General features: G+C 42.0%; 3 protein-coding genes across 3 annotated transcripts in view; all 3 read left to right on the top strand.

Moving 5' to 3' along the window:
* FAIM2 (Fas apoptotic inhibitory molecule 2) overlaps positions 1–4,419 on the top strand; it is a 59,742-nt gene extending 55,323 nt beyond the window's left edge. The window contains exon 12 of the mRNA XM_020966082.2: positions 10–4,419. Coding sequence (XP_020821741.1) covers positions 10–159 — 150 coding nt within the window. The 3' untranslated portion in view covers positions 160–4,419. The remainder of the gene's footprint in view (positions 1–9) is intronic.
* Positions 4,420–16,560: 12,141 nt separating this feature from the next.
* On the top strand, positions 16,561–22,826 carry BCDIN3D (BCDIN3 domain containing RNA methyltransferase). Its single transcript, XM_020966085.2, has 2 exons — positions 16,561–16,873; positions 21,564–22,826. The coding sequence occupies exons 1-2, from the start codon at positions 16,634–16,636 to the stop codon at positions 22,152–22,154; spliced, it is 831 nt and encodes a 276-aa protein (XP_020821744.1). The 5' UTR covers positions 16,561–16,633; the 3' UTR covers positions 22,155–22,826.
* Positions 16,796–23,717, top strand: part of NCKAP5L (NCK associated protein 5 like) — a 75,616-nt gene continuing 68,694 nt past the window's right edge. The window contains 1 exon segment of the mRNA XM_078156817.1: positions 16,796–16,873. The gene's annotated coding sequence lies outside the window, so the exon portion shown is untranslated.

Here is a 23,717-nt window from a genome sequence, read left to right as displayed (position 1 = left end):
CCCCTCTAGTTCCTGGCGTTCGACACACAGCTGTTGATGGGAAACCGGCGCTATTCCTTGAGCCCAGAGGAATATATTTTTGGGGCACTCAACATTTATCTGGACATCGTCTACATCTTCTCCTTCTTTCTGCAGCTTTTTGGCACCAACCGGGATTGAAAAGGCTTTCCTTTTTCCAACTCCAAGAAATGCAACCCATTTGTCCCCCCTTGTAACATCCATCCCCTGCTCTTTCCCAGCCCCTAAGATATAGCACTAAGCATCATCCTAGCCATCATCCCTCTGCCAACTATACTCCGTCTACAGCATCCTTGGAGTTATTTTCTGTAAGTTGTATATACGTGAGGAATTCTGGAAGCCTAAAGGACTGGAGTCACTAAATTTCCTGCTTCCCTGCCTATCAGGACTCTCATTTCCATTTCCAAATGTGAGATTGTAAATCCAGTGTACTCCCTCTCTCCTACCTTAGTTTTGGGGTGTAAGAGTCCAAGGGACAAGGCAGACAAGGATGTAGGAACTTAGATGTCAACATAGGGACCCAAGAGTGAGCTGAATCCTGAACCCCAGAAGATTTGGGAGAAAACTGTTTTCCCTCTTTGTTACTGCCCTCATCCCTACCTTTCCCTGGGTCAAAAACTGAAGCATTTTATGAACGGGGATGAGTTGGTGTAAGAGGGTAACATAGCCTACCAAGATTCACACCCTGAAGATACACAGAAGCAGCATGGTGTAGCGCGTAGAGTCACGGGACCTGGGTTTGAGTCTTGTGTGTCTGCTGCATGCTACATATATGACCTTAGACAAGACTCTCGGCCTCCCTAAGCCCTGGTACCCTAAGTATAAAATGAGGGCCTTTCTAGCTCCAAGACTATGAGCTTGTCTGTGATATTATTATACTGGGGAGAAGGAAATGAGGAATCCTGTTTAAAGAATGGCTGTCCTTAAAATGGCCCTTCATTGTACATGTGGGAGTTTCAGTTAGATCTGTGATTGCATTTCCAACACGATGCTAAAAAGATGCATGTGTAGAGTTGGGCACCCTGGAGTAGCAGAGGCAGGGAGAAGTGAGCCCCTGCTAAGAGTCTCGTCTAAAGGTCTGCTGGGAGGGCTCTGATAGTGAGGTAGGGAATAGATGAACCAAGCCGAGTCACATATCAGAAGGAGATCACAGCCTAAAGAAATAACAAATCAGTGCCCAGATACACCCAATCAAAAGGGATATTTGAGAGGTGCAGAACAGCCCTTGATGTACCTTCTGCCTCCCTGTGGCATAGAGCTGGCTAAAAGAATTGAGAGTCATTTCCCTTCTAGATCCTCCAGTTGTCTTCCTAAGATTCTAGGGACTGGAGAGGACTTGGGATTGGTGAATAGTACAAAGTAGAAATGGTTCCTGGGCCCTGAAAGAGAAGGAATGCTACCCGCTGGTGAGTAATAAGGAAGAGCCTTTAAAAAAAAAATACTGGTTTGGGTGGGAGATAGAATAGCTGCTGTGCCGAGATCCCCAGCAGGGGAACCCCTTCTCCCTCCCCCCATCCTGGAGGGGCCGCCTCTCTGCACTCCATTTCCCCAAAGTGCCTCCCTAGTTTGTTGTCTTGCCAAACAGTGAACCCAGGTCTTAAATGCCCCAGCCAGAGCCTAAATCTACATACTCCAAAGAGAAGACACTTCTCATCCTTCCCAGCTTCCATTCTGTCCCCCTCTTCAAGCCAGGTCACCCCAACCAGCTGCTTTCTCCAACCTCCCCTGAGGGGTCAAGTGTGCTCCCTCTCTCTCCTCTTTATCTTCCCATCTCCTTGGTTTGGAAACTGGCCAGCCTATGGCTAATTCAACCAGGCCCCTGATAAGAACCGGGTCCATGTGATGAGGCTGGGGCCCCTTTTCGCCTGGGCGGTCTGCTGGGATCCTGGGCAGGTGCCTGCGTCAGCCACCTAGCCTCTGGCAGTATAGCCTGCATATAGGAGGGGACTCAGTTAGTGAAGCCTGGGGGAGTGGGGGTGGAGAGGGAAGGAGCTGGCTGCTCATTCATGCTGTGGTGGCTCTGGTACCAGTGGAAAATTACTGGATGAAATGTTGAAGCCCCTCGCCCCAGCCATCCGAGTTCCTTCTTTCCACCTTTCCTTCTAGCCTCTTTTTTGCATGCTCATTCTGCACAGTATGCCTGTTGCATGAGCAAGAGCTTCCCTGGGCTTTGAGGCTGAGCTAAGGTTTTCCATTCAGGGAAGGAAGTGGGATGTACTCAATTCCCCATACTACCCCTTGACTCCCACCCCTGAAGGCCCAAAAGGATTGAAAGCTTTATGAGTATTTGAGGGGCAAAGAGCAGGAAGCAGTTAGCTGAGCTGTGACTAGAGTGGGGTGATTGAGATTCTCAGATTGGTACAAATTTAGAGGCCCCTCACAGCATTAATATTTCTTCAGCAGGGTAGAAACAACTGAGCTTAGGGCCCAAGTAGCAAGAACATGGGGGCAGCTGGGTGGCACAGTAAATAGAGCTCCGTCCTTGGAGTCAGGAGAACCTGAATTCAAATCCGACCTCATACACTTGAAATTTACTAGCTGTGTGACCCTGGGCAAGTCATTTAACCCTGATTGCCTCACCAAAAAAAAAAAAAGTTTAATTACCAAATAGCAAGAACAGTTAAACCAGAAAGCCACCTAAAGGTGTACTTCTTCCATAGGCACCCCAGGTGAACTATGCCACCCAAAGCAGAGAGGCCTTACTGTGCCCTAGAGTTTCATTCTTACCTTCTGAGGAACTGGGTGTTTTTAATCCTGTTTGCCCCATTTTGCAAAGTATAATCCGGCATAAAAAAATGCTGTTTATAGCTCTGGGAATCAGAATGGGTGGGGTAGCTTGTGAGATGTGGCCTGGGGAACCTATGTTCCCCACTCAGGAACACTGGGGAAATCGATGCCCTTTTTGATTATTCGAATCTTCTGATATCCCTTTTACTTTCCATGGAGAGATCTCCCAGCCCCATCTGCCTGAGGCTGGATTGGATCCTTGGTTGTTAGACAAGTCTTCTCCAAGCTCTGTGCCTCAGATTCCCCGTCAGGATGAAAGACTAGAGTGTTGGAGACCAGAATGGTAGGTACTAGGAAATTTTGGATCTTGAAATGATTGAAAAATAAGATTTGTCATTTAGCTGCTGCTGGTAGGGATATCTCTTGCTTTCTCAGTCTTCACTTCCCAAAAATGGAGCAAAAGATTTTTCCAGAATTGAGTTCTCAACATCTAGGGAGAGATCCAGTCTATCCTCAGTTTAAAAGCAAACAAACAAACAAAAAAAACACACACCCCTATCAGAATGTGACTAGGATATAGAAACCAGTGGAAATCATGGGAATCACTGCAGTTCCTTTCTTTGTGTTTGTTGAGCTAAAACCACGTGCTTGATTCCTTTGTGTGCTATGGGAAGGAGTCTGAAGTTTTGAATGATCTCAGCATTTCGGGAAAAGAAACTGAGGCCCAAAAAGGAGTCAAGTTTACAAGATTAGAGAAAAGGATGCAGGTAGCCCACCTCCCAGGTTTTTTTTCCTCCCCCGGGGAAAGACACAGGAGCTGGTTGTAGTCATGAAAGACAAGCCCCAGAAACACCTGGATGAACCTTTTGAGGAGAAAGGGTGAGGAAGCAGGAATGCAGGATTACAAGAAATCAGAACTGGGCAGGTGCCATAGGCTGGAGAGGGAGAAGGGCCATTCCTGCCCCCCCCCTTTGTACCTCACATTTTTGTTGGGGGTGAAAAATAGAGCTGAGGACAGAACACTTTATTAAAAGACCAAGGAGTACCTGAGAACTTGACCACAGGCAAGAGTCCAGTCCAACCAGGGGAGGGGGAGACTATATTTCCAGAGCCAGGCTGGGAGGTAAGAGTTCATGGGAATCTCTGATGTCACTCCTACCAAAATCCTCTGCATAAATTACTGTCCAGTCCTGCTGAGTAAAGGCTAAAAATATAGCAGATCTTGATTTCTTCAGGATCATGCAGGGGAGACCCTAGGAATCCTGTTTCCTTGATTAGGTTTCCTGACCATTTCCCTCCCCCATCTCTTCCTACTGATGAGACACTTCAAAAGTTGCTGCCTCACCCTCCCCAATACCTACCTGAAAGTCATCAGCATCTCAGGTTTCTCACTATTAAGGGATGGATTTTGACAGCTTTGCTGCCCCCATGTGGCACCTTAGAGTAATACGGTCAGGCACTGACAGCTGGGAAAGTGGATTAAGGACCTGGGATCAGGAATCAGGGCTGATATGCCGCAAACCCCTCTAGCTTGTATACGTTTATTTCTCTGTTGCCTGAATTTCTCTGATGTCTACCCCGTGGCCGACACTTGTTCCCTTCATTTGCCTAAATTTCTTCCCATTGGCTGTCAATGCCCCTGGGACAAGAATAAAAGCAATTATGGTCCCAACACTTTTTTCTCTTGATTGATTTGTGTTACTCTCCGTCTCCTACCTCTGCTACTGGATGATGCAGGAAGGGGATGGGGCCCACAGAGGTGATTCACTTTCAAGTCACTTGGCTTCACTACAGTGCTAACACTCTCAAGTATATTATTCTTATTTTCAGCTATTATTACAAGAAAGAGAAAAAGGCAGATCACCTGCAGGCCCTAGTGAGCTTAGAATTCAGTCATTCCTCATGACAGTGACAGGTACATCACTTCTGAATATATTTGTGTTCAAAGTTCTGTAGTAATAATCACACTTATTGTTTTCTCATTGGATTGCCGCAGTCTGGAGAGTCAGGTAATGCAAATAGCAATAGTCTCATTTTGCGGATGAAAAAATTGAGTCTTGTAGATGTTAAGTGACTTGTCCCAAGTCACATAGCTACTAGGTGCCAGAGGCAGAATTTGAACCCAGTGGTTTTTCCATCACATCACAGCTGCCTGGTAAGATGATCTACAGAAGAGGAAGCATGGTCTCTACCCCTTAGGGAGTTTTCAGGTAGGGAAATCAAGTAAGTGCAGGCACTATGGTGAAAGGGAAAAGGACTGGGAGACAGTCAGCAACATTTATTAGGTACCTAACTGTACAAGACAGAGGAGACAGTCGGCAACATTTATTAGGTACCTAACTGTACAAGACAGGAGAGTCAAAGGAAATAGGAAACACCATCCATGCAAACATAAAACATGAAAACACTTACAAAGGAACATATTAACAATTATAAATTCATACGGCCTGAATTGAGTATAAACCCTAAAAAATATAGATTACTGGAGTGCCCAGAGTGAAAAGAACAGTAATCAGTGGTTGTTGTTTGTTTGTTTTAAAGGAAGAGATGTAAATAAATAGAGCATGCTAGATTGTTGGGTTATAGCATACAACATTGAGCTTTCCAACTACAATCTGAAAACCACTATAAATCCCTTAGAACCATGAGCACTGAACAATTTAGTAAAACCTCGAAGTTATTTTAATTTGCATTTCTCTCAGTATTAAATGATTTGGAACAGTCTCTTATATAGTTATTAATAATTTTCAATTCTTTTGAAAGCTATGTTGTTCCTCTCACTTGACCACTTACCCATTAGGGAATTTAATCAACAAGAATTGATTGAGCCCTATTATGTTCCAGCCAATGGGAATACAGATGCAAGAGGTGAAACTACAGTAATATGGAGAGAGAATCATTTGCAGAGACTGATAGAGAGAACAATAAAACCTGAGGAAGCAAATGTGGCTAAGCTAGAATGAGAATTTCAGGATATAAGATATCCCCCCAAGAACTGCAGGCATGCTTAACTCATCTTAAAGAGAAACAAAAGTGCTTGAAGTGTGATCCACTGCTGGTCAGAATAAACCAATTTATGAGAGATTTTCAAGCTGCAAAGGATAATGGAACTTGGAAAAACTCAAATCAGTCTAACCCCAGGACACCTTCCCATGTGTAGGCTTTCTGTTGTTCAGTCGTATCCAACTCTTTATGACCACATGAACCATAGAATGCCAGGCCTTCTATTTAGTTAATATTTCCATTATCTCTTGAAGTCTGTCCAAGTTCATGTTCATCGTTTCCATGATACTATCTGTCCATCTCATCCTTTGCCATCCCCTTTTCCTTTAGCCTTCGATGTTTCCCAACATCAGGGTCTTTTCTAATGAGTAACATCTTCTCATTATGTGGCCAAAGTATTTAAGCTTCAGCTTCAGTATTCGACCTTCCAGCAAACAGCCTGAATTAATTTCTTCAAACCAAGTAAAAGATCAGCTCTGGTCATCCAGACTCAAGGGCAAGTACCTACAGAGAATCTGCTGAGAGAAGAAACAGTAGACAAGAATATTTACCTGGGAAAAAGAAGGGATCATGGCCATCGAATGCAAAGACCCTGATGATAAAGAGCAGGTGAGGAAGTTGAGCTACCTTCTGCTCCATGGATGACCTGGATGAACCTAGGAGTGATGTGTGCATCTGAGAGGAATGCAGAGGCTTGAATCCATGAACACAAGAAGAAGGAAACAGAGATGGCATCCCACCCCCAAAGTGAACTTGACCTCAACACTAGTTTCGTGTGGTTTCTTTCCATGTGGGTTCATTGGACTCCCCACAGAAATGACAGAAAAGATTGGAAATGTGATGTGCAGTACCATACTTAAGAGTGGATCCCACAGTGGGATGTGGTACATGCCTAGGAGCAATTCACGTTATCCACCTCATAGACTCCAGACCTTCTCTAGACAGGTCACAAAGAGGATTCCCCCATCTGTGTTGCAATAACTCAGAAAACCATCTGAAAAAAATTGCTAATAACAGTATCAATGAATGAGTCTTACAAGTCTGAAGGTCTACAGAGCCATTGTGCTGACCTCATTGTTGCATGCCTCTGAAACCCAGACAGTATACCAGTACCATGCCAGAAAACTGAATCGCTTCCATTTGAATTTTCTTAGGAAGATTCTGAAGGTCACCTGGCAGGATAAGATACCAGACACCAAGATCCTTTCTTGAACTAAACTGCCAGCCATTAAAACTCTGCTTCACAGGGCACAACTCTGATGGGCTGGTCACATTGTTTGAAGGCAAAACATACACTTGCCAAAAAGATTATTTTATGGAGAACTCACATAGGGTAAGTGTTCATGTGGTGGTCAGAAGAAGTAATAAAAGGACACTCTCAAAGTCTCTCTTAAGAACTTTGGAACTTACTGCGTGACAGGTGAGACTCTGGCACAGGACCACTCAGCATGGTGTGCCCACATCAGAGAAAGCGCTGTCATCTATGAGCAAAGCAGAATTGAAACAGCTCACAGGAAATGCTGGATGTGCAAATTTAGAGAAACAACCCCAAATGTTCATACAGACTACTTGTGCCCAGCCTGTGGTAGAGCATTCTGAGCTTGTATTGGTCTGATCAGTCACAGTTGGGCACACTAAAACTTGATTCTAGCATAGTGATGTCATTTTGTGTTGAGGGCCGCTCTTAAGAGTCTGATATGGGTTTAAGATCCAGGACAGAGTTTGACCTTTGCCTAGGCTTTAACCCAAAGGGTTCAATAATTAAGAAGCAGGGCTCTCCAAATCTCTCCCTGCTAGGAAGCTCCTGAGACATTTCTTCTCACTCTTTGAACCTTAGATTTACATATTCACTCCTCTATATAGGCCTATACAGGAAAAAGCCTGGAATTTACAATGCTGTCTAGGAACTCTGATAAGGAGGAAATGTATGTTATCACATCCTTAGCAGATGTTTCGGGGACTGTCTCACGGGGAGGACCCTTTGATGTTAGGATGGATTTTCTCTATATATCCTATACCCTCAAGATGAGTAAACTGAGTCAGTTCTTACTGCTCCGCCTGGCCCACATCTTCATGTTTTATTTCATGCCTTTCCGTTCCGTGTACTATCTGGTTGCAGGCAACAATTTTGGTCTTCCTCAAGAATGAAGGACAACCACCAACCAACCGACTGTGTGTATTACCTATAGTAGCCCTTTATTTAACCTTCCACATACTTTCCTAAAAGAAAGGGGTTGGGTATAAGCAAAGGGAGGGGACAGTGATTTGGGGGAAGGTTTTGTTTCCTAAGGAGTTTGATTAAGTACTGTTAATATTTCTTTTTTTCAGGTAAGTCTGGGAAAGACTGTAGACTGGAAGAATATTTTCCTTTCTTAATGTTTTTTTTCTTTTTTTCATTTTATTAATTTATTTTGATTTATCAATAATCACTTCCATATGCTTTTGACTTTAAAATTTTTCTCCCCCTTCCTCCCCACCACTCTCCCCAAGACGGTGCACAATATGATTTAGGCTATACATTTACATTCCTATTAAATGTATTTTCACATTAGTGGTGTTGTAAGTAAAAATTAAAACCAATAGGAGGAACCACCAGAAAGAGGAAACAAAACTCAACAGAAGAGAAAAAAATAGCAATTCAACTTCCATAGTTCTTTCTTTGGATGAGGATAGCATTTTCCATCACGAGGCCTCTGGAGATGTCTTAGATCCTTGTATTGCTGAGAAGGACTAAGTCTATCAATATTAGTCATCGTACAATGTGGCTATTATTGTGTACAACATTCTCTTGGTTCTGCTCATTTCACTTAGCATCAGACCACACAAGTCTTTCCAGGTTTCTTCTGAAGTCAGCCTGTTCATCATTTCTTATAGCAAAATAGTATTCCATTACATTCATATACCACAACTTGCTCAGCCATTCCCCAATTGATGGGCATCCTCCTCAATTTCCAATTCTTTGCCACCACAAAAAGAGCTGCTATGAATATTTTTGTACATGTGGGTCCTTTTCCCATTTGTATGATCTCTTTGGGATATAGCCCTAGAAGTGCTATTGCTGGTCAAAGTATGCACATTTTTATAGCCCTTTGGGCATAGTTCCAAATTGTTCTCCAAAATGGTTGAATCATTTCACAACTCCACCAACAATGCATTAGTGTTCCAATTTTCCCACATCTTCTCCAACATTTATCATTTTCCTGTTTTGTCATGTTGGCCAATCTGATAGGTGTGATGTGGTACCTCAGAGTTGTTTTGATTTGCATTTCTCTAATCAATAATGATTTAGAGCATTTTTTCATATGACTATAGATGGCTTTAATTTCTTCATCTGAGAACTGTCTGTTCATATCCTTTGACCATTTATCAATTGGGGAATGGCTTGTTCTTATAAATTTGACTTAATTTCTATATATTTTAGAAATGAGGCCTTATCAGAGAACTGGTTGTAAAAATTCTTTCCCAATTTTCTACCTTCCTTCTAATTTAGTTGCATTGGCTTTGTTTGTGCAAAAACTTTTCAATTTAATGTAATCAAAATTATCCATTTTGCTTTTCATAATGTTCTCTATCTCCTGTTTGGTCATGAATTCTTCTGTTCTCCATAGATCTGATAGGTAAACTATTCCTTCTCCCAGTTTGCTTATAGTATCAGCCTTTATATCTAAATCATGAACCCATTTTGACTTTATTTTGGTATATGGTGTGAGATTTGGGTCTATGCCTAGTTTCTGCCATACTCTTTTCCAGTTTTCCCAGCAGTTTTTTTCAAAGAGTGGTTCTTATCCCAGAAGCTGGGGTCTTTGGTTTATCAAATAATAGATTACTATAGTCATTGACTACTGTGTCTTGCATATTTAACCTATTCCACTGATCCACCACTCTATTTCTTAGCCAGTACCAAGCAGTTTTGATGATTGCTGCTTTATAATACAATTTAAGATCTGGAATTGCTAGGCCACCTTCCCCTGCATTTCTTTTCATTAGTTCCTTTGATATTCTGGACCTTTTGTTCTTCCAAGTGAATCTTGTTATTATTTTTTCTAGCTCTATAAAATAATTTTTGGTAGTTTGATTTGTATGGCACTGAATAAGTAAATTAGCTTAGGTAGAATTGTCATTTTTATTATATTAGCTCGGCCTACCCAAGAGCGACTGATGTTTTTCCAATTATTTAGATCTGACTTTATTTGTGTAAAAAGTGTTTTGTAATTGTGTTCATAGAGTTCCTGGATTTGTTTCAGGAAGTAGACTCCCAAATATTTTATAATGTCTACAGTAAGTTTAAACAGAATTTCTCTTTCTATCTTTTGCTGTTGGGCTTTGTTGGTAATATATAGAAATGCGATGATTTATGTGGGTTTATTTTATAGTCTGCAACTTTGCTAAAGTTGTTTATTATTTCGAGTAGTTTTTTACTTGATTCTTTCTTAATGTTTTCTCAACTAAAAATGAAGTTTTAATATTCTTCCCCTTTCGTCATTCCTAAAGCTCACTCAGAGCAGGGTAGCTTCCGCTGTCCTCTCTTTTCCAGAGAGGATCAGAGCTGTCTCTCTTCATTCCAGTGGTGCTGGCCTCCTGGCTGGCCCACGAACAAGACACTCCATCTCTCAGCTCTCGGGCATTTTCTCTGGTTGTCTTCCATACCCAGAATGCTCTCCCTCCTCTATTCCAACTACAGACCTCCCTGACTTCCTTTAAATCCCAACTAAAATCTCATCTTTTACTGGAAGCCTTCCCCAACCCTTCTTAATTCTAGTGCCTTCCCTCTGTTAATTACCCCCAATTATCCTGTGTATAGATTGCTTTGTATATGTTTCGCTTGGTGTCTCTTCCATTAGATTGCGTGCTCCTTGAGAACAGGAACTGTCTTTTGCTTCTTTTTATGTCCCCAGAGTTTTGCACTGTGCCTGACACTTAGTAGGTGTTTAATAAATGTTTATTGATTGATTGATATTAGCAGTATGTCTCACAAATACTGTTCCATCTGTTTCCCTTTGAGGAAAACTTTCTGAGCCCTAAGGTCCTAGGACCGAAAAGATGAAGCAGAAACATTTGCTACATTCTTATAATGGGAATAATAATAATAATAATATTTACACTATCTACTTCACAGGGTTATTGTGAAGAAAGTGCTCTGTAAAACTTAAAAAGGCTATGTAAATGGAAGGAGTTTTTGTTTTTGTCATTTGGCCCTCTACTTATAGAGCCTTGGTGTTATCTATCTAAAAGAACAGGGATTTATGACTGTCATAGCTATAGAAATATGGATGGAATTCAATTTTGTCACCATACTGTCATCATGCCTTGCAGGCATATTGTTTACTTACTATCCCTCACACATAACACTCCATTTCTGACCTTACAGCTCTTTCCCATGCCTGGACTGTACTTCCTCCTCACCTCTGCATCATAAACTCTCTCTCTTCCTTCAAGACATAACTCAACACCTATCAGACTGGCCAACATGACAAAACAGGAAAAATGATAAATGTTGGAGAAGATGTGGGAAAATTAGAACATTAATGCATGGTTGGTGGAGTTGTGAAATGATTCAACCATTTTGGAGAGCAATTTGGAACTATGCCCCAAAGGCTATAAAAATGTGCATAGCCTTTGACCCAGCAATAGCACTTCTAGGGCTATATCCCAAAGAGATCATACAAATGGGAAAAGGACCACATGTACAAAAATATTCATAGCAGCTCTTTTTTGTGGTGGCAAAGAATTGGAAATTGAGAGGATGCCCATCAATTGGGGAATGGTTGAACAAATTGTGGTATATGAAAGTAATGGAATACTATTGTGCTATAAGAAATGATGAGCAGGCAGACTTCAGAAAAACCTGGAAAGATTTGTATGGACTGATGCTGAGTGAAGTGAGCAGAACCAGGAGAACGTTGTACACAGTAACAGCTATGTTGTGTGATGACTAACTTTGATAGACTTAGCCCTTCTCAGCAATGCAAGGATCTAAGACATCTCCAAAAGTCTCCTGATGGAAAAAGCTATCCACATCCAAAGAAAGAACTATGGAGCTTGAATGCAGATTGAAGCATGCTATTTGCTATCTTTTCCCTTAGGGAACTTGCAATCTAACAGGAGTGATACTAAAGCTTATATAGAAAAAGCACAGTGAATTGTGTGGTAAGTATGCTAATCAGGTGGTGAACATGCAGTTTTTGTACCTTGGGCACAGGCATCATTCATAACTGGCATGGCCTGGGAAGGGGGGAGGGTGCCTCTAAGGGGTCTGTACATCTGTACGTCTAAATCTGTAACAAGATAGCCTTGGGAATTGACCTCTGGATCACACACAGTAACTGTGGAATCAGTGCATGATAATTCTGCTGGTACAAGATAGTCCTGTTCACACAAGGGAAATTCTACAGAGGTCAGCTTGTTCTTGTAACAGGGAGAGATAGTTTGCCTCACTGGGCCCACTCATGAGTTATTGCCGAGACAGGGTCTTTAGGCTGGGGAGAGATATAGGCCTAGGGCTGGGGTCCGAGCACAAGCACCCCATTACTGTTGCAAAAATTTGAATTTGGGTGCGGATTACACCAAGAGGCTATATATTATTTCAACCAAATCTACCTGAATTAATCTATCCACAGCAGGTACAGGGTGACTATATTCACATATAGTTGTTTGCACAATTGCCTATACTCAAATCCAATTGAGCTTTATTCCCCTGCCCATAGCAAGGATCAGTATCAGAGGGGAATAAAGATGGCAAAAGCAGTTGGACTGTACTAAGTGAATATAGAAGATATCTCTGCTGGAGGAGACACAATTGTGAGAGAAGTAAAAATTTCAATATTTAAAGTATCTAAAGAAGTGGGGAGGGGAATCTCTGGCCTTACTTATTAAGAGTCACAAAAAAGTGACTGAGAAAACATCAGCAACTACCTACAACTAATACATGACTACTCTCCCACCCATATGAAATCTTTAAGTGAGTTTATACATACATTGAGGACACCCTCAATGAAAACGTTAGTGCAGAACAAGGAGGCTTTCATGAATACTATCCAACAATGGACCACAACTTTACCATTTTACATTTGACTGAAAGATAGAAAGAATACAAGATCTCCTTGTGTTTACTATTTGTTAATTGTGAATAATAATTTGATTCACTAGAGTAAAAGACCTCTTCAAAGGCTCATTTCCAAAAAAGGTGTCTCCTATCCATATGTAAAAATAATTTAAGATTCTTTGAAAAACATAGACACAGAAATAACCCTCATCCAATGATTTTGTCATCCTCTGATCATTAACACCAAGAGAGGGATAAAACGGGGACATGCGTACTCCTACAAGGTATCCTGTCTTTAAGGCCCTTTTCATAAGGAATGAATGATCATTTGTCATGAATGATGAAAAAGGCAGGAAAAAATATTTTTGTATAAATGATAAAATTTATATTGTCAGAGGGTGTAGGATATTGCCACGGTTATGCATGAACATTTTGATGTTAGTGGAAAAAGAACTCTATTTTAATATGTATTTGAATATAGGTGATTTTAATACATATGTATTTAATATGTAAATTTGTAATATTTAATATGTATAATGTACATATGAAAATAAGCATATGAAGAAACCGCTTTCAGACAGGATTTGCACACTTTGGGAGAGAAAATCATCTGAATTTGTAGTCAACAAGCTGTCTCCCTTGCATGGGGTAAAAAAAATTAATGCCATAATGAGGCAGTGAATGATATTTTGTTGAAAATCTGAGCAATGCACATGTAAAGACACAGTTTCAAAGTCATCAGAGAGATAGAACAAGCTGAGAACTTCAGAGAACAGGGGGTTCTGTGGGATATGTGGTCTAATTTGCATATAGATGTTTTATGACTAACGAGGGTAAAATTAAAAAAAAATCCTATAAATATTTGGAGATTGAGGTGTAATTTTAAAGGGACTATCGACTTGACAGGAGAAAACTGGGGAGTTGTGACTTTTTAAGTAAAAAACTGAGTCACTGAGACTCAGGAGGCTCTCATTTGAGCCACTAAGCAGAAGGAAAGAGATTACAGCAAAGGAAATAAAGAAACCTAAGGAGATGTGAAAATAGAACAGCGGGTGATAAAAAGCTGCTCTAAGAACTGTGGCTGTGTGCACCAGTTACCAGAAAGATGGCTTCAGAATGAGCAGTTCCTGATTGGTCAGAGAGAGGAGCTCTGATTTCAGGAGTTCCACCGTTGACTGTTGCTCTTTAGCACCACCCACAGGTAAAAAAAAGGTAAAGCTTTCCAGAAGGGCTTCTTATCTATTAGCACCCCTGGCATAAAGAAAAGGGAGAGGGTTTGGGAATTTCTGTGGCACCCGGGTGAGCTGGCTTCAACCTGAATTGTGTTGCTGTGAGTTCCATTATCATTAGGCAGCAGGTGAATGAGGAACTGATTGGCCTGGTCTGTATACCTCCAGAGATAGCTGGTTGGATGAGCTTGGCAGTTGTCTGGCTTAAAGAGACCTGCTATTCATATTAGGAGCTAATGTTTTATTCCAGCAGAGAAAAGGATTTCTTCAACTGCATAATAGTGGTGAGGATCAAATCAATAAGCATTTCTGTGTCAGGCCTATGGATCAACAGTCAAGCAGTGAGCACAGATGTACTTTCAGTGTGGTGCAAATGATCAGGGATGGACTGATAATGTGTCAGCATGTAATCTAGAATGAGTTATCCTAATAACATGCATCTACTTCACCATAGCTACTGTGCATTGGTAGAAGAGCATTGAGCTGGGTTTATATGCATTGTGATGTATTTCACTGTTCATGCATTTGCTTTAATCTATCTCTCATTTAACTAAGTAAATGGTTATGTTTAATTACTTCAGATGGCTAGTTACGTAAATATCACACTTTGTATGTATTGCCTTGTGAGCTGATTATATAGATCAAAAACCATTGGATAGGCACTCAAGAGCTAAAGGAATTAATAGGAGAAGCATATTTTCTTTAACAGAGAGTTTGAATATAACATGGTAGTAGTGGTGATGGTGGTGCTGGTGCTGGTGGATTTCTGGGAATGTAGACCTGATAGTATGCAAGCACATTGAAGGAATGAGTTAAACCCAAAGAATGAGTGAAGGTACCTCACAGCCTATGTATGAGGTATGAGACCCCAGGGGTATGAGACCCTATGGGGTATGAGACCCCAGGTATGACACTGTGAAGGATTTATACTCCACTTTTTCTGTAGGCCCTACTGTAACCTATTTATCTTGTTCCATTTTGGAGCACCAGAGACCATTCCATATGTCATGTGGTACTCACCAAAGTTGTCTACTATTGTGATGAAGATCTGGAACAAATTCCATGATGAAAAGAGTTTCTATGTGGTTGGTAAGTTCCTGTAACCACTCAGGAAAGTTTGTGACACACATTTGGATAAAACCTACAGAGCTTGCCCATCAGTCCGTATGTCCATGACAATACAGATGGACAATGAGTTGTTCCTATAGTTGGACATAATTCCAAGTGAAGGAGGGCAGGCAGGATTGCCCTTGGAAAATCACAAAACTCTCTTTTAATGATTCCAAGCTTCCTTTGGAAACAAAGGCCTGTATTTTAAATACCAATATTCTACAGGGGTTCCTCATTGGCAGGAAGACAAGGAATACAACCAGTCTCTGAAGAATTAAAAATTATTATATAGAGACACTACGGAATGATAGTGGGTGTGTGCAAGCTGCAATACAGAATTAATGAATAAGAACAAGAATAATAAATGTCATCAGACTAAGATGAAATATAGTCATGTAGGGAGGGCAAGAAATAACGAGTGGACTGCCGGAAAGCTTCACTGATATGCTAGAAATGTCAGGAACTATTAAAGAAGGTCTCCAGAACACTGGGTGGACCCTCTGTGATGAACTTATGGAAGGACATGTGGCAAGAGTTGTGTGGTAAGAGTGTCGTAATTAGAATAGCCCTGACTTGAACACTTTTTATGATCTACATGACCCTGGTCAACTCAACCACTTCAACCTCAGATTCCCTCCTCTGTAAAATGGAGATAATAATTATATATACCTAATATGATTGTTTTGAGGCTCTAATAATATATGTAAAGTGTTTCGAGAATCTTAAGGCACTCTATAAATCTTTGCTATTATTATTGCACAGGATTCTCAAGTATGGATAAGTTGTCATTAAGTCGTTTCAATGTGTCTGTGACCCCACTTGGGCCACCTTTCGGTGTGCTTGTGACCCCATTTTCTGGGCAGAGATACTAGAGTGGTTTGCCATTTCCTTATCCAGTTCATTTTTCAGATGAGGTACTGAGGCAAACAAGGTTAAGTGACTTAAGTGACACAGCTTAAGTGTCTGAGGCCAGATTTGAACTCAGAAGATGAGTCTTCCCCATTCCAAGCATGGTGCTGGAATTCCCAAACTGATGAGACTATAAATCCATTAGAGTATTTTAAGTGTAACTCCGTTCATTCACCCAGACCACTTCCTTCCAAAAGAACTATGGTTCCCACCGTATTTTTTCCTACCAGAGTTCCAATGAGACCGAGGAATAGTGACTATATAAACACGCATGGCTGAAGCCTTCCTGAAATAATGGGTCAGGAGAGGCACACACCAAAACAATTCATTCATTCACTCATTCATTCTATTCCTGTTAGTAATTTGTGAAGGAGTAGATGGTGGGCTTGCGGTAAAGGTCACTAGCATTCGAATTAAGGATAAAGCAGACCAGGAAGAAACCACTTTGTTTCCATTATGCAATCGCTCTAGCTTTAGCTGGAAGGAGGGCACGCACAAGAATATACGCTTGCGCAGCCCGGAACTAAAGTGCCCTGGTCCAACAGTTCCACGCTTTCCGGTTTCCCGGGGATCCAACCGTTGTGGACTCAAGCCAATGGCGGCGCCCATCTTGCCGGTGGCGGAGGCCGCCACCGATGAGGAGGCGGGGACACCCAAACCAAGGTTCTTGGAGCCCGGAGCCGCCCCGTACGGAAACTTCCCCAGTTACTCCCGCTTCCACCCTCCCGAGCAGCGGCTTCGCCTCCTGCCCGCGGCACTGCTGCGGCGGCTGTTTCCCCCGGGAGGCCCCGATCCTCGGCCGCTGCTGGCGCTCGATGTGGGCTGTAACTCCGGGGTGAGTAACTGGAGAGCTCTGCGCATGCTCGGGCCCCTTCCCTGGACTGGGGGAGGAAAAGCTGCCTGAAGGCGTTGCCGGGGCCACGTGTCGTGGTCATTTAAGGGGTCCGCTCTCTCAGCCGTTTGTATGACCAGTCCCTTCCTGAGATCTTTTTCCTTACTAATCCCTTGGAGACAAGTCAACAAGTATTTAAAAACGTCCTATGTGCTAGGCACTTACAAACGCAGAGGCTGTGAGCTCTTCCAGAGCGGGGACTGTGTTTTGCCTCTGTATCCCCCAACATTTGGCACAGTGCCTGGTACGTAGTAGGCGCACTTTAAATGCTTATTGATTGAGTGGGAAGTAGGTGCAATTGTTATCCTCATTTACAGTTGAGGCAATTGAGGCAAACAGGTTAAGTGACTTGCCCAAGGTGGCACAACACAACTAGTATGCATCTTAGGCTGGTTTTTCCAGCTCCACCATTATCGGGAGATGAGAAGGGAGAGAGTCCCAGATGTGGGGATCGCCACTGAAAATTAGAAGTGAGGGGATGGTGTCTGCTGTTTGAGCAACAGTAAGGAAGGCATTGCCACTAGAACAGACGAGGAGGAGGGGAGTAAGGTGTAAGAAGACAGGAAAGGTAGGAAGGGCTTTGAAAGTCAGAGGATTTTATATTTCATCCTTAAGGCGACAGGGAGCCACCGGAGTTTATTGAAGAGGGGGCGAAGGGAGTGACGTGGTCATACCCCTGCTTTAAGATCATTTTGACAGCTTAGTGGAGGATGAACTGGAGTGAGGAGAATCCACCTTCCCTGCTCATCAACAGGCAATTGTATAGGTGTTTTTATTGCCAGGAAGGAATCCTAGGTATAATAATGGGATTTTTGTACAGTTCGTGTCCTTAAGCATGGCCTTTGCTGAAAGCTGGGGAGCACAAGGCCTAGCTGAAGTGATTTGCTGGCATGATGTTGTATTAGAATAGTACCAAGCTAAGGTGAGGAGGAGTGAATTTGTGAGGAGTAGCAGCACTGTGGGATGAGGGGTGTCCAAATTTCACTTGTAAATTCATCAGACAGCAGTCTGAGACCCAGCTTCGTGCAATGGATGTATTTACTGTCTCCAGTAGTGCCATGAGATGACCTGTCCTTGCCTTCTGTTCCTGTTGGATTCTTGTGTCTTCTGTTCAATCCTCTATAGAGTAATTCTTCCCTCTGTGCTATTGGGATCAGTGTGGCAGTTTATCCCACTGTGACTGGCCCACATTCTTTTCTGGTCATGCTTTTTTGGTTGATATCTTTTATGGAACTTCTTGCTTGGAAAGATACTGCAGCTTTCCCACCTCCTATGTTTTCATAGTCCTTTGGATCACTTAAATTTTGATTCTAAAGTGGCCGTGGTATTCCATGATTTTCAGTTATTCGTAGAATACTAACGTTAACAAGATAACTTGTTGTTGTTGTTTCAGGGGAGCAGCTTAAGATCGTTGGCATTGATGTATAATTTCCCAAATGCAGTCCATCCTATTCACCTGTTCTCTTCCTCCTATTCAATTCTGGGCCCAGTTAGTTGCCTTTCTGCAGTGTCTGTCCAAGATATGTGAATTGATGAACTGTTTCATTGGACTGATTGCCCATCCAGCTATATCATCCACTTGGGTAAAGAATATTGTATTGTTAGGCCAAACTCTTGAGTGGTTGTGAATTTTGCTAGGGAATCCTCGAAGTGGGTATTTGTTGTTTGAGTCATTTCAGTCATGTCCAACTCTCCATGACCCCATTTGGGGTTTTCTTGGCAAAAATACTAGAGTGGTTTGCCATTTCCTCCTCCAGCTCATTTTGCAGATGAGAAAACTGAGGTAAACACAGTTAAGTGACTTGCCCAGAGTCACCCAGCTAATAAGAGTGAGGCCTGATTTGAACTCATGAAGATAAGTCTTCCTGACTCCCAAGCCTGGTACTCCATCCACTGTGCTACTTAGCTGCCCTGAAGTGGGTATAATTTTATTCTAATCATACCTCTAATACGTTCATGACCCTTTTAAAAACCTTTTTACTGCTACCACTGGAAAAATTGTAGTGGAACCAATGCTGCGATATACATTCCCAAAAAGTCATTTCCTCCTCCCACTTCCTTATCTCAACACATACTCCAAAGTGCTTGACCTTGAAGAGAAAAATGAACCTTCCTTTCTCTTTTGAAAACAAGAGAAATAAAACTTGTAGTAGGGTGGGATCCCCAGGAGGGGAGAATGAATTCTATGCAGGAAGAATGATATGCATGAAAGCACAAAGGCAAATTTTGGGAAACGGTGAGGTTGAACCAGAGTACAGTGAGACAGGAAGGCACTGTTGGGAAAGTCTTGGGACATAGGCTAAAGGGTTTGTATTTGAGAAGCCCAAGGTTCAGAACAGAGTGTGGTATGGAATTGAACATTGGTGTCAAGCTCAAACAGAAACAGGAGTCCACTAATCTGTACACAAGGATCCCTGAAGGCCACAGATTGACTGAGTTTTAAAATGTAATGTTATCTACATTTTACTGTATTTTTATTTATTTTGTGAAGTATTTCCCAAATTACATTTTAATCTGGCTCTCAAGGGGCCCATGATATTTGACACCTGGAGTAGAAGATAGGGACCTTGTTGCTATGGACCAGTGGATTAACTGGAAATGAAGAGATTTGAGAAATGGTGCATTGGACATATTGTCATTAGGTTGATCATTAGGATGTAGGGTTCTGGAGGGGAGAGGACTAGGTGTGAGAGTATTTGAGGGGAGAGTTAGAGAACACTTGTAACCCCATACATATCAGCACTTCAATTAATTGGCCATAATGATAATCCTGGAGTGCATTATGGTTACAAAGCATTTTTATATACATTCTCTAGTTTAATCCTAATAACTTTTGGAGGTAGGTAGTACAAGTGTTATTATCCCTACCTTACAGATGAGGAAATTGAGTCCCTGAGAGATGAAAAGACATGGCTAAGCCACAAAGCTAGTAAATGACAGAATTGGAACTTGTACCCAAGACTCTCCAACTGCAAGATCAGTTCTTCCTACTTACCTCATGTTGTCCCCCATGTGGAGTCTAAGAAGCCAGGAGTAAAAAAATTGAGCCCAAGGTGGTGGTCTGCAGGGTTGAGTAGTGCTATTAATTTAAAAAGTGAATGACAGTGATCTAATGGGGAAGATAGCCAATGGAGATGAATAGACCCAGTGTATCAGTATGTGTGTCCTGGACTGTGTTCCCAAGGCTTCAGAGACACACTAAGATGTCTAAAACCCACCAATTGTTGGATTTCATAGGAAAGAGGTGAAAGCTAATTTTAATGAAATGATGGAATAAATGTAGATGATCACAGTGGAGCTGTGGAAAGAATATAGTATTTGTCCTCATTAGAGGACCTGGGTTTGAATTCTGGCTTTGCTGTTTACTGTTTGTGTAACTTTTGGCATGTCATTCACTCCTCTGGATGTTAGTACCTTCATCTGTGGAATTAGGGGGTTGGATGAGGTCAGCTCCAAGGTCCTTCCCGTTCTAGCATTGCATGAGGAGCCACACTCCTCTGAGGCAGTGAGGAGTAGTAGAAAATGTAGTAGAAAAGTCCCAGACTTGACTTTTACTGCCTGCATAATACTGAGGAATCATTTAACTTTTCTGAGCCTGTTTCCTCATCAGTTAAGATGAGAGTAATAATGTTTGAGGCAGGTAGGATAGAGTGCTGGGCCTAGAGGAGGAACTGAGTTAAAGTCTGGCCTCAGACAGTTAAGAGCAGTGTGACCCTGAGCAAGTCTCTTAATCCTGTTTGCTTCAGTTTCCTCATCTGTAAAATGAGCTGCAGCAGGAAATGGCAAACCATTCCAGTATCTTTGCCAAGAAAACCCCAAATGGGGTCACGAAGAGTCAGACGTGACTGAACAACAACTATAGTGTAGTATCTACCTCCTCGGATTGTTGTGAGGAAAATGTTTTGTAAACTTTAAGCATTACATAAACATGAATTACTATTTTTAGTGTCTTCCTAGAAGATGTCTCACTCAGCTCCTTGGGTGGAGCCTTTCCCTAAAGAACCTAACCCTCCAGTCTCAGAAATTACAGACAGTTCATGACATTGTGTGTCCACTGGAGGGCACCGAGAACGTAAACAGAAAAGTCTACTCTGTGCAGGATGCCTGTTCTCAGGTTGTAGCTTAGGTTAGTTCAAAGAGTAAACCAGTAAATCGCAGCTGAAGTATCTGTTGCTTGCTGAACCAAGTCAACTTCTTATTTGCAAGTGTGGAAAGTACTTTAGTAATACCCCAAGATCTGATAAATTAATACCAGAATCATTTCACAGAATCTCAGAGTTCACGGGGCTATCTAACCCAATCTCATACATCCTGAAGGAATGGTCATCCAGCCTTCACTAGAAGACCTCTAGTGAAAGAGAATACCAGACTTTTTGAGACAGTTCTTTGTGCTTTGGGATAGCTCTACATTGTTAGGAATTCTTTCCTTACTTTGAGCCAAAATCAGCCTGTCTGCAGCTTTCACCTATTGCTCCTAATTCTGCCTTCTGGGGCTACAAATCTTATTCTCCTTTTGAATGAAATGCAGTGGTGGCAAGGTTGATGTGCTCTAGGGAAGGGGGAGCTGTTTTCTTCACTAACCACTCACTAAGGAGAGGCTGAAAAATGACAGTGCTCTTTTGGATTTCCACAGGAGCTGAGTATTGCTCTATACAGACACTTCCTCTCGCTTGAAGAGGGAGAGATCTGTCCGCTTTCCACTAAAGACCTCCGCTTCCTTTGCTGTGACATTGACCCTGTCCTGGTGGATCGAGCTGAGAAGGACTGCCCCTTCCCTGCAACTATGTCCTTTGTTACCTTGGACATCATGGATCCCCAGACCCGGGAGCCCCTTTTGAGTTCCTTCCTGAACCAGTTTGGCCGCTCAGCCTTTGATATAGTCTTCTGTATGTCCATCACCATGTGGATCCATCTGAACCATGGGGACAATGGCCTACTTGCATTCCTGGCCCATCTTGCCTCTCGCTCCCGCTACCTCCTGGTTGAACCACAGCCTTGGAAGTGTTACCGGGCGGCTGCCAGGCGCCTTCGAAAGCTAGGCCGCCATGATTTTGACCACTTTCGTTCTCTTGCCATTCGTGGTGACATGGCTAACTGTGTCATTCAGATTCTTACCAATGACTGTGGCATGGAGCTGGTGTGCTCCTTTGGCAGCACTAGCTGGGACCGAAGTCTCTTGCTCTTCAGGGCAAACCAGCCATCAGAGCCTATGTCATCCCTGTAACCAAGATGAAACATAATGAACAGAGTAGATTGATAACGTTGAAGCAACAAGATGAGAGGGATGGAGAAGCAGATTGAGAGAAACGAAAAGAATAGTGACCTGGCCATGGAGATTTCTGCATTCATCCTCTCCTTGACTGTTAACAAGGTAGCATCAAAACCCAATAGAAATTATTGGATGAATGGTCAAGATAAATGGTACTTGTTCCCTATTGCTTGGGGACAGCTCAGTAAAGCCGTGGGATTTCTGATGTAGAATACAGAGATGTCCATTGTAAGTTTGGAGATGATGCAGAGGCTGTTTCAGGGGTTTCTTCTTAGGACGATGAGCTGGAACCTGGCCAACCCTAAAATGAATTGATCATATTTGTCTTTGGTCTAGTTTCTTGAGGGGGAGAGGGTGTTCCTCTGGACTGGAAAAAGACTAGCTGTTTTCACATTATATTCCTAGGTATTATGCTAAAACCACATAATCTGGAAGGAGAACTTACTGACCTGGGTAAAATAAAGGATTATGGAAAAGCCATCTTATCTCTGTCGAAAAGGGCAGGTCTAAAAAATGCAAAGACTTAGAGTAAGCCACACAAATGCAGTTGGATGTGTATGCCCAGACAGGACCAATAAACATAGGTTACAAAATCAACATGTAAATCAGTAAAAATAATGTATTTTGCTTGTTTTGTGAGGTGGATTTTTTTAATGGGTAAGAGTGAAGAGAGATCCTGGGATATCCAAGAGAATACCCAGCTTTCTCCTGGGGAGGACTCAGCTAGAGAATATCAATAAGGTTGACTTAGTCCAGAACAGTGTATCTGTGAGTTACAGAGAAAGGTTAGCCATGATCAGTTATGCTTTCTTACGGTCTAATGGTCACTTCCAAAACATGTACGTATGAGAGTCTAAAGTATGTGTAAAAGCAAAGTATGTACATAAATGCAGATTTAACAGTTAGACAGAAATATAGATGTAAAATAGCAAGGATTAGGATGACCAGAGCCAGAGGTTTTCAGATGAGAAAGCCTTCCTGGAGGAGCTGGGTCTCAAGGAGTTTGGGTGGTGGAAAGGATAGATAACCATGGTATAATGGCCTTTGAATAATTTGCTTCTGCCAGTTATTACCCAGGTAATCTTGGGTATGTTATTTCATCTCTCCAGACATGTAGTTTCCTTATCTATTAAATGAGGGGCTTGAAATTACATTTGACCTAGAGATTCCACCATTGGATATGTACACCAAGGAGGTCAAAGATGAAAAGAAAGACCCCATATTTACTAAAGTATTCATAGTTGCATTTTTTTTGTGGTTGCTAAAACCTGTAAAAAAAAAAAAGCGGGTGTCCATCAGTTAGGGAATGGTCAAACAAATGTTATGCACAGAATTATTGTACGCTAAGAAATGACAACTATAAAACATGAGGAACATGAGAAGATTGGTATGGACATGGAGACTGAAATAAGTAGATCCCAAAAAACTCCATATCCAGTAATATAAAAGAAAAGACCACTAACTTGAAGCCATACACTGTGTATTTAGAATGACCGTTCAACCTCAGAGAAGAAAAGA

The sequence above is a fragment of the Phascolarctos cinereus genome, unplaced genomic scaffold (genome assembly GCF_003287225.1).
Source record: "Phascolarctos cinereus isolate Bilbo 61053 unplaced genomic scaffold, phaCin_HiC Scaffold_1;HRSCAF=81, whole genome shotgun sequence".
Lineage (NCBI taxonomy): Eukaryota > Metazoa > Chordata > Mammalia > Diprotodontia > Phascolarctidae > Phascolarctos > Phascolarctos cinereus.
Note: the sequence above shows the minus strand (reverse complement) of the source record. Positions and strands in the feature narration are given on the sequence as shown.

Bases quoted from the DNA above. Each gene is read 5' to 3' on its own strand.
- BCDIN3D (XM_020966085.2), top strand. From the start codon at position 16,634: ATGGCGGCGCCCATCTTGCCGGTGGCGGAGGCCGCCACCGATGAGGAG. The intron at 16,874-21,563 runs GTGAGTAACTGG...GGATTTCCACAG, and splicing joins ATGTGGGCTGTAACTCCGGG to GAGCTGAGTATTGCTCTATA.